Below are 10,679 nucleotides of genomic sequence, written 5' to 3' on the forward strand. Positions count from 1 at the left end.
AAGGATAAAATGTCAAGCACATAGGACAAAGGAACAGATACTCAATAAAAGGTAGCTGTTTTGTGAGTATTACAGTCTAACGTAATGAAATAGAAAATACTGCATAGCCAATTAAGAGCACCACTGGAATCCTGATTACTCCAAGTTTCTAATCCAAGTAAATTCACTCTCCCTAAACACCAAGTAATACGCACAACTGTTTGTGTGTGTGGACCAAGAGTTGCTCCCTGACATACCTCTGGCAAATGCAACACTCTCTTAGTTACCAAAAAAAAAAGAACACTAGGTTACAGGGTTATTTTTTTTTTTCTCATTAACCAAGAAGGATTTTAGTTGAGAATATACTCAGTCTTTGCAAGATACTCTAACCTTATCTGAGACCCTGTTGTCCAGGAATACACATCCAAATTAGTCCAAAATCTAAAGCCAGGAGAGGTGTTTTCTTCAACTCGTTTCCAACTTTTACCAGCAGACATAAAATTTACTACATTAAATCCATTTCAAACATCTCCTTCCAGTTTAGTGGCACAGATTTCCCTTTATATTATTTTGTAACCTAATTCTAAGCCTTCCTCATTAGCAAGGTGACAATATTTCATACTAAGCAGCTGACTTCCAGGCATCTGTGAAAGATACAAACCAAAACTCAATGATTACAACGAATAAAGCCATACTTCAAGCCTGTCATGGCAGTGACTCTTAAATTGTTCACTGTGCTTATTCTCCATTCCTTAGGATGATGTGGAATAAAAGGGAAAGACAAATATATTTAAAGATAAATCACAGTTTAGAATATTCACATATCCCACATGGACAGCTATCTCCACCTGATCTTAGCCAAAAGGCTGAGAAGCGATGTCCTGCACAGCCATCTCATACAATAAACACATAACATAATCAAACATGCAAATACCTGAAAGAGTGCCACCTGTCCTAGGATAGGCCACTTCAACATAGACTTCAAACGTGGTCTCTGGGTTCTGCCTACAAAAGAAACAGATTGTGATTACTGACAAGGATTGAGGCAGCATGGTATAGAACATGTGGGCTGTGGTATAAGGCAGACCTTATTTAAAATCATTAGCTCCACAACTTAATAGCTGGGGAACTTTGGCCAAGTTACTCAACTTCTCTGAGCCACGCCATCCTAATCTATAAAATGAAAGCACCTGGAGTGCCTGGGTGGCTCAGTCAGTTAAGCACCTGTCTTCAGCTCAGGTCATGATCTCAGGGTCCTGGGATCAAGCTCCTCGTTGGGCTCCCTGCTCAGTGGGAGTCTTCTTCTCCCTCTCCCTCTGCTCATACATCGCCCCCCACCCCCGCCCCCGCCACTTGTGCTCCCTCTCTCTTCTCTCAAATAAAAATCTTCAAGAAAAAAAAAAAAAAAATGAAAACACCTAACCAGAAGAATTATTGTGAAACTTAACACACGAAAACTGTCTAGGTACAATGCCTGACAAATAATAGGCTAGCTGTGATTATGATTTCACAGGCGTCATATTTTGAATTTACACAGCTGTATCTCCAAAGCCACAGGTAGAATTTTGAGGAAACTCAAACCAAGGAAACACTAGCACAAAGTAGCTTCTCCCGCATATTCCAGGATAAAACACATATGATGCAGTTAACTTGCTTATTTACAAGTTTTAAAGACTGAAACAAGAGAAACGGTATCCTAAATCACTAGGCTATTATGAAGACAGGATGCTAATCTAAATATAAGATACCGTTTCCACATAGGGGGCTTCACCTGTGCTGGCAAGCATATGAATGTTCACTATTGTATCCTTTTACCTCTTTATGTCATAAATATATCAAAATAAGGCTGAAAACGATCACAGCAGTTACAGAATATTAACAGTTGTTAATTCTGAATGATGAGAATATTGGGTTATATTAGCTTTGAGTTTTCTCTTTGATTCTGAAACTATAAAAAAAGATATTTCCAGATTGACTGAAAATGGTTTAGGAGAAAATGTTATACTTTCAAATGTCTACAATTGAATTCTAAAATTTTAAACCTGACAACACGGCTCAGTCACCTGATCAGATCTAACAGTTAATTTCAAATAAATACCCTGAATTTGCCCAGTAGATTCCACTTCTCAAAATAACTCTCATTCATCTCATTTCAACCTCATTATAATCCTATGAGGACAGGTGGATCAGTTATTATTATTCTCACCATACAGGTGAGGAACCTGAGGCAAAGAGATTCTATGTGACTTGTTGGTGGTCCCACAGCTGGTTAGAAACACAGCCAGAACCTGAATTCACCCTCCTGGAGCTCGAATTCTGTGCTTCATTGATTCTAAGATGAACTTTTTTCCCCCGACACTCCCACATCTCTTACAATCTATTGCATCTTAATGCTAAATGGAAGCATTTTTTTTTTCTTAGTAATACATATAATGGTGCATTTTACAAATAAGGGCATTAGATTCAATAAAACATTTTAATATTCCCTCTACTTCCTTAGGAGTAGAAAAATGTGTGTTTTGTCAATCAGGAATCTATTTCTCTTGTGAAAGATTATCATTCTTTCACTGAAGAGAAACTTAAGCTTTTGCTTTAAATAAGTACCTAAAGTGAAAAGAGTTGGCTGCTCCAAAGTTCAAGGTATTTAAATATACCTTGTCAAATTTTAAAAATCAGACAGTAAAGCAGAGTATTTTACTTAATAGGCTAAATAAAACAAAGTAAACTGAAGTTTGAAGAGAGCCTTAAAATTTTTGTGTGTTTTCCCTGCAGGAGGATACAAAAAGGTCTACCAAGCTAGCATCCTTTGGCCACCAAACATTGTTGAAAATGTCTTATGGAAACATCCCTTTCATTCAAATGATCTCAAAGTAGAGTGTTTGATTAAAGAAAGGAATGTTCTAAGGCTATTTAAAGAGCATCAGGAAGACTCCTTCTAAAATCTAAACATAGCCTTCCTGGGGTGCCTGGGTGGCACAGTCGGTTGAGTGTCCAATTCTTCAGCTCAGGTCATGATTTCAGGGTCATGGGATCAAGCCCCACGTTGGGCTCTGAGCTGAGCATGGAGTCTGCTTAGGACTCTCTCTCTGCCCCTCCTCCCCACAACTTGCACTTGCTCGCTCTAAAATAAGCCAATCTTTAAAAGAAAAAAACTCTTTTTTTTTTTTTTCCACACCTGGGTGGCTCAGTCGGTTAAGCGTCTGCCTCCGGCTCAGGTCATGATCCCAGGGTCCTGGGATCGAGTCCTACATCAGGCTCCTTGCTTAGCAGGGAGCCTGCTTCTCCCTCTGCCTGCCATGCCCCTGGCTTGCGCGCGCATGCACGCGCCCTCTCTCTCTCGCTCTCTGACAAAATCTTTTTTAAAAAAAACTTTTTAAATAAACATACCTTTCTTAAGCCGATTTTGCAACTGGCTGAATTTCACCTCAAAATTTCATTTGGAAAATTGAAATAACAAACACATGCCTACGGAAATATTACGTAACAAATTTTTTAACACTAAAGCTCTGATACATTAACCTGTGCCATTAGGTTAAGGTATTTTGTACAGATCTGCTATGTCTCTAAATGAAGACTGGACTAACATTGTCTATACTCACTGTCTCTGCTGCTTCTCTGTATCTCTAACACACTTCAACCAGGCTTCTGAACCCACTACAGCACTGCAAAAACTTGTCACGATTACCAACAACCACATTGCTAAAATGTGCTAAAATGGCCAATTCTCAGGGCTTGTCTTATTCAACGTCTTGGCAGCATTTGACACAGTCGATAGATTTTTCTGTCCTTGAAACACTTTCCTCTCTTGCCTTCCAGGATATCACTCTCTTTTGGTTCTCTTCCTACCTTACTGGCTGCTCCTTCTCATGTAAGCTCTCCTACCCTTGAATTTAGTCCTGGACTTCTCCCTCTCTCTGCTCATTACTTAGATGATCTCATTCAGCCTCATAGCTTTAATTACCATGCAAATGCTGACAAGCCCCAAAATCATGTCTCCAACCTGACTTCTTCCCTGACTCCAGACTCCCTTATCCAACTGCCTACTCAACATCCCTGCTTGGATATTCAAGAAGCATTTCTAATTTAACAAATGGTGCTTTTCTTCCTCAAACCTGAGTCGCTTGAATTCCACCAATTATTCAGACAAAAAAAGACCTGATATCATCTTTGACCCCTCTTTTATATATTAGCCACAATCATTCACATGTCACAACCAGCAAATTCTGTTGATTTGATCATCAAAATATAACCAGAATCTGTGGGCCTGGGTGGCTCAGTCGTTAAGCGTCTGCCTTCGGCTTGGGTCATGATCCTAGTGTCCCGGGATCGAGCCCCACATCGGGCTCCCTGCTCCACGGGAAGTCTGTTTCTCCCTCTCCCTCTGCCCCTGCTTGTGTTCCCTCTCTTGCTGTCTTCTCTCTCTCTGTCAAATAAATAAATAAAATCTTTAAATATATATATATATATATATATAACCAGAATCTGAATGCTTCTCAGCATCCCCAACCCTGCTATCCTTGCCAGATCACCGTATCTCATCGATGACTGCAATACTCTCCTGACTGATCTTGCTGCTTCCTCTCTTGCCCTCCTTTGATCAGATTTCAACTTAGTGGTCAGTAATCCTTTTATTGCAAAGTTGGTTTAGGTCAGTCCTCTGTCTAAAACCTCCCTAAAGTGTCCCCCATCACTCGAAGTCTTAGTTCTAGAGATGGATAATGGGGATGGTTGCACGACAGTATGCATGTCTTTAATACCACTGAACTGTACACTACAAAAATGGTTAAGACAGTAAATTTCACATGTATTTCACAATTTAAAAAAAAAAAACTGAAGATGGGAGAAAAAAGTCCTTACAGGGTCTACATGATCTGGCTTCTCCCTCTCTCTCCAACTTCATTTCATACCTTTTTCCCCTTGCTACTGCTCTCCAGGCACACTGTCCTTCCTTCAGCTCCTCAAACACACCAAACTCATTTCTAACAGCCCTTTGCACTGATCTTCATATAGGTGGCCCTTCTTGTCATTCAAAACTCAACTTCTATTTCACCTCCTCAGAAAGGCCTTCCCCAATACACTCTCTACCATCTAATTCTAATTTTCCACAGCATATCTATCACAATCTTGGTCATTGTCAGTCTCCCTCCTATGAATGTAAACTGCAGGAGGATTTTGTCGCTCCTACCCACTAGTGTTGCCCAGGTACCTAAACAGTGCCTGGGACATAGCCAGAATCAAATACTGAGTAGAAGAAATAAAGGAAGTACAGACCAGCCTTTCCCAGGGTCTGAAAGATTTCAATGATAGGAGTGATTATACACTTCCGTGATTCTCAAACTTCAGCGTGTGAAAAGAGATTTCCAGCCCTACTCCAGAGTTTGGGAGGGGTGGGGGGAGAGCCCAAGAAGCATTTCTAACAAGTAGCCAAACACTTGCTTACTAGCAGGTAATACTGAGGCTGCTGGACTAGTGATCACACTTTAAGAATGAACCACTGATCAAGTTAAATGGAATTCTTCTTCCAAATAACTTAGTACATAAAACAAAATAAACTTAAGGTATACCTTAGTAATCATCAACAGTGCTTTTGCAATAGAACAGATTTCAAAGAAAAATAGCATTTGTAGAAGCACGGAAGCTTACTCCTATTGCTTTCCATAGTTACTGCCTCATTCTAATGAGTAATAATAAAACTACCTAAGTTTTTCACTCAGTTCAAATAGCTGCGAGAGTTCTATTACATGGAGCCAAAGATTGACAGTTCCTTAAAAAAAAAAAAAAAAAAAAGGCAGGGCGCCTGGGTGGCTCAGTTGGTTGAGCAACTGCCTTCGGCTCAGGTCATGATCCTGGAGTCCCGGGATCGAGTCCCGCATCAGGCTCCCTGCTCGGCGGGGAGTCTGCTTCTCCCTCTGACCCTTCCCCTCTCATTCTCTCTGTCTCCCATTCTCTCTCTCAGATAAATAAATAAAAAATCTTTAAAAAAAAAAAAAAGGCAAAAAGCTGACTAAAACACTAAGAACAAATTGGACTATAATTATAAGTTATAGTCATGCTTATCCATGATCACTTACATGTTGCCTTATGGAAGAAGTGGTGACTAATGTTGTGACAAGTTATATAACATACCAACAAATATACATAAGTTATTTTAAGGGCCAGTGAAGCCAATGCAGATGGAAGCATTTTCTATTTCTCTGCAAATCAAAAAATAAATTTAAAAGTGTCTCTTCTAAATGCAAATGGCCAAGAGACTCTTAATATTTTCATTAAGCCTATAAACACCTAAGACTAACAATTTCCAGAGAGTCTCTGAGACTACCTTGAGACTGCTTATTTCCTCCATAACTCCTCAAGATGCTCAATATTTTTAACTACTTGGCTAAAGGAACCGAAAAACCTATTTCTGTCCTATTAACACTCACTGCTAATTCAGTACACGTAATGATGCTGAGAATACCATATTCAGAGCCAATTTTCCAATATGGACCCAAGTTTTCCCAGAACACTTCATGATATAGCTTAACATATTACCATGGAAATGTCCTGGTTCTGCCATGATATCCCACTATTAATTGCCTTACATTTCTCTCAATGATCTGGAACCCTGCCTACCTGCCAAGCAACTTTTTTTTTTTTTTTTGCCACCCACCCTCACCTCCTGCAGTCCTGTACCCTAACATGCAGCTGTACAGAACTACTTGTAGCCTGCTCAACAAGCCATACTCTGGTTCACCAGGTACACCGTTACCGTACCCCTTCCACTACTATTTTTGTGTGCCAGGCATGATGCTAAGCACTTCACATGCATTATCTCTGTTAGTCTTCAACTACCCTACGTGTGTTTACCCCCATTTAAAGAGGAGGACCCTGGGACACCTGGGTGGCTCAGTCAGTTAAACATCTGCCTTCGGCTCAGGCCATGATCCCAGGGTCCTGGGATCAAGTCCCACATCAGGCTCCTTGCTCAGCAGGGAGCCTGCTTCTCCCTCTGCCTGCCACTCCCCCTGCTTTGTGCTCTGACAAATAAAATCTGTATAAAAAAAAAAAAAAGCTACAACTTTAAAAAAAAAAAAAAAAAGAGGATGACACTGAAACTCAGGATAAACTAGCCAAAGTCAAAGCAAAAGAGTAGCAGAATCAACATGAATCATCCAAAAGCTCTAACCACTTTACCGTTTGACATTATTGACATTATTCAGATGCTCTTCTGCAAGGAACAGTCTTTCCAGTCTTTTGCACTTGACAAATTCATTCATCAAGCCTCAGCTCAGGCACTTCTTCCTTTCTAGGAAGCCTTTCTCAATCCCCCCTGCCCACAGCGCAAACGGGGTTAAGTGCCCCTCCTCTACATTCCCAAGGCACCCTGTGCTTCCCCCACTCTTGCTGTTCTTACCACATTCAACGCTGATGCAATTACAATTACCCAAGGGGCTTTTAAAAGTCCTAATGCCCAGGCCACACCCCAGAACAATTAAAATCAGAATCTCCAGGCACCAGTATTTGTTTAAAGCTCCCCCAACTTATTCCAATGTGCAGCCAGTGGAGAACCACCCATGTACCTCTGATTAAATATCCACCTTCCCCTCTAGACTGGCAGCTTCTTGAGGGCACCAACAGTCTTCTCATAACCCTGGTCTGACACCTGGCATAATAAATGTTTGATGAATGAGTCTTCCTCCAACACCTGACATGTGATTTCCGGCTCCTAGTAACTGCTTCCCTCTGACAAGAGGTAATTTACTGAATACACACTGCTTACACATGACTGTTACTCTTTAAAGATATTTTCCTTTGGAGTCAAAGGTATCAATAAGTCACACCTGACAACAGCCTTGGCTCTTAAATACAGAAAAATGACATACAAACAGCTAAAATGTGTTTGAAAGAAGGGAGGTCTGTTCAGTTCTTGCTTCTGGGAGAATGAAGCCTGAAAGTAAGCCAAGAGAGCATTTCTATTCAATACCACTCTTCTGAACACAATTCTCAGTGATTCACTGGAAGAGCCATGCTCAGTGCTCAGGGCCATGTTCTCAAAATGATTAAGTACACTCAGCTTGAAGTCATGAAACAGACAAAGGCTTTGACAAGATTCAGGCAGCAGGAAAGCTTAATGGGTTTTTTTGTTGTTGTTTTAGAGTATCATGCTATTGATCACTTTGCTGGATCATCAGCTTTCAATTAGGATCTACTTTTCTTCAATTACAACATATTATGAGATTAGGAGAAAAATATAACACTAACTCCTCATAAAATGAATCTTCGCTGCATATGGTAACCATGCTATAATGCTAGGCCCTCATCCCTTTAAGTGTTATTTAGAGCTACAAATTGAAACACACACAGTGTTAGGACACCTTACTCGTTTCACCATCATCTAATCTTCAAACCAGCTGGTATCTATCAAGCAAAATAGCAACCTATTCTCTATAGATTAATGATCTGACTTCACCTCTGTTTCTTTAGTTACAAACTTACATGCTAAAGGAGCTGAGGTCTATTTCAAACTTCATACCAGTTGAACTGTCTTAAAGTGGACAACATAGTCAAGAGAAACTGTATACACTTCAGAACATGCTAGCAAACATCACCTACTAAACATTGATTCCTTTAAGCCAGACAAACAAGCAAAAGGGTAGTGTTAATATTTCCAACAAGTCTCCATTTGTTTCAGTGAACTCTGAAATTAAAGCCGTTTTCCCAGGCTGAAAATGCTGTATCAAAGGGTGCTTTCTAACCCATAACAAGTTAACACCTCCATAGAAGAATGCAGTCATTGTTGAGACTTGTTAGAAAATGATTAACTTAGTTGTGTAATTATACAAACAAGTTGTTTCAAGATTTTACACTTAACTTTTCATTTCTAATAATGCTCTCAGGATCAGATTAATAAAGATACACAGATCCTGCTGTGCGAGGAGTTGCAAAGTTTCACCTTTCCATATATGCCTATGGAAATATTTTCGTGCCACCCTGAGCAGAACAAGCTAATGGAAGAAATTTAGCTGAGTTCCAAGAAGAAAAATAGTGCCTGCACACCCCTCAGCAATGTGCAATACTCCATACATTTTTTTTTAAAGATGTATTTATTTTAGAGAATGTGTGCCTGTGAGAGCAGGGGGAGGGGCAGTGGGAGAGGGAGAGAGAATCTCTGACTCCCTGCTGAGCACAGAGCCTGACACAGGGCTCGATCATGGCAAGACCCTGAGATCATGACCTGAGCGAAATCAAGAGTCGGACACCTAACCAACTGAGTTTCCCGAGCACCCCAATACTCCATACTGTTTTAAGAAATTCTCCACCATGCTGACTGCAGTGTAAAATAGATTCTTCAACCATATTAATAACATTTGCAAAGATCATATCTATTTCATTAACATTTTTATCCTTAAAAAATATTTAAAAGCCTTCCCTTCCCTAACTTTTCCTCTGTTCTTTCTGAACAATTTAGTCCTAAAGTTATTACATAGGCAAAGCAAGGTAGATGTCTATGTAGGCAATGGCCCAGTGTGGGGTGTCAAGCCTGAGCAGGGTGAGGAAAATGTCCCTCAAGGACCCTGACAAGGGATGTTAGAACATGAGCAGGGTAGGAGGATATCTATGCTAAGGGGTGGCCTGGCAATACAATGCCAAATCCAAGTGGATAAGGAAGGCATTCACTTAGGTGAAGCAGCCTGGCATGGGGAGCCAGAACTTGAGTGGAGTGAGAAATGTGTTCAAACACAGGGATGGCCAGGCCTGAAACATAAGTGCAGTGAAGAATGTGCCCACATTCCTCAAAGGAAGGTACAAAGCTGTCAGAGCCCAAGAGGTTGAGGAGCATGTCCAAGCACAAGGGTACCCTAGAGTGGGGTGTGGAAGCCTGGGTAGGTTTGAAGAGTTTGGCCATGTGGGTTTGGGGCAGGCTTGCTTAGCATGATGGGGAGCCAGAGTCCAAGCAAGGTACCCATAGGGCAGTGGGGAGGGCAGGGACACATCAAACCACTGGAGTAGGTATGATGATCCTAGGAAAACAAGGTGAAAGAGAACATCCATATCGGGTAGGGGTGAAGGGGCCCAAGACCAGTAAGGAAGGCCTACTTTCTCACAAATGAAGTTATTAAGAAACTAGAATGAATTCTGTAGAGTTGGATTTGAATTGGAGGCATTAGTGTGAACTCAAGGTTTTCAATAAATATATAGATAAGGAAATAAAATGTAAATGTAACCTGACTTTTAAACATACACATATTTCCTGGCTTTGTCTACTGACAGGGCCTAGAGGCAGCAACACCCCAACAGCAATGAGTATATCTAGTACCCAGACGTTGGGTTCTATATACAACTCTTCTCTAACAGGAACCAGAGCTCCTTGGGTTTCGAAATAGCTGATTCCAGGGCTGGGGCAGAGAAAGTACAAAATGAGCTGGAACATCTTATTGTGTCAGAAAGCGAAGAAGTGCTCAGAGAATGATTGGGAACTGTCAAAAGACCAGCTTGAAAAGGCTCCCACTGGCTGGATCTGGAGTAATTTAAGCATCAAATTCAATAATGACATTAACAGATTATTAACCCATCAAATAAAACAGGAAACCATGAGTCCACACTGATATAAATAAGTGAATTAAAAACTGAATGGGGGGGCGCCTGGGTGGCTCAGATGGTTAAGCATCTGCCTTCGGCTCAGGTCATGATCCCAGGGTCCTGGGATCGAGTCCCGCATC

At 40.8% G+C, this 10,679-nt stretch overlaps 1 protein-coding gene across 11 annotated transcripts in view; it reads right to left on the reverse strand.

The window, feature by feature from the left end:
• The window catches only part of DENND1A (DENN domain containing 1A), a 489,873-nt gene that overhangs the window by 452,439 nt on the left and 26,755 nt on the right, over positions 1 to 10,679 (reverse strand). For all 11 annotated transcript variants that reach the window (XM_081803556.1, XM_081803552.1, XM_081803550.1 and 8 more), the window contains exon 2: positions 914 to 984. In XM_081803556.1, the coding sequence (XP_081659682.1) occupies positions 914 to 955 (42 nt within the window). In that variant the 5' untranslated portion in view covers positions 956 to 984. The remainder of the gene's footprint in view (positions 1 to 913; positions 985 to 10,679) is intronic.

Source organism: Leptonychotes weddellii, chromosome 14 (genome assembly GCF_054177405.1).
Source record: "Leptonychotes weddellii isolate Sample4059 chromosome 14, ASM5417740v2, whole genome shotgun sequence".
NCBI classification, from domain to species: Eukaryota; Metazoa; Chordata; class Mammalia; order Carnivora; family Phocidae; genus Leptonychotes; species Leptonychotes weddellii.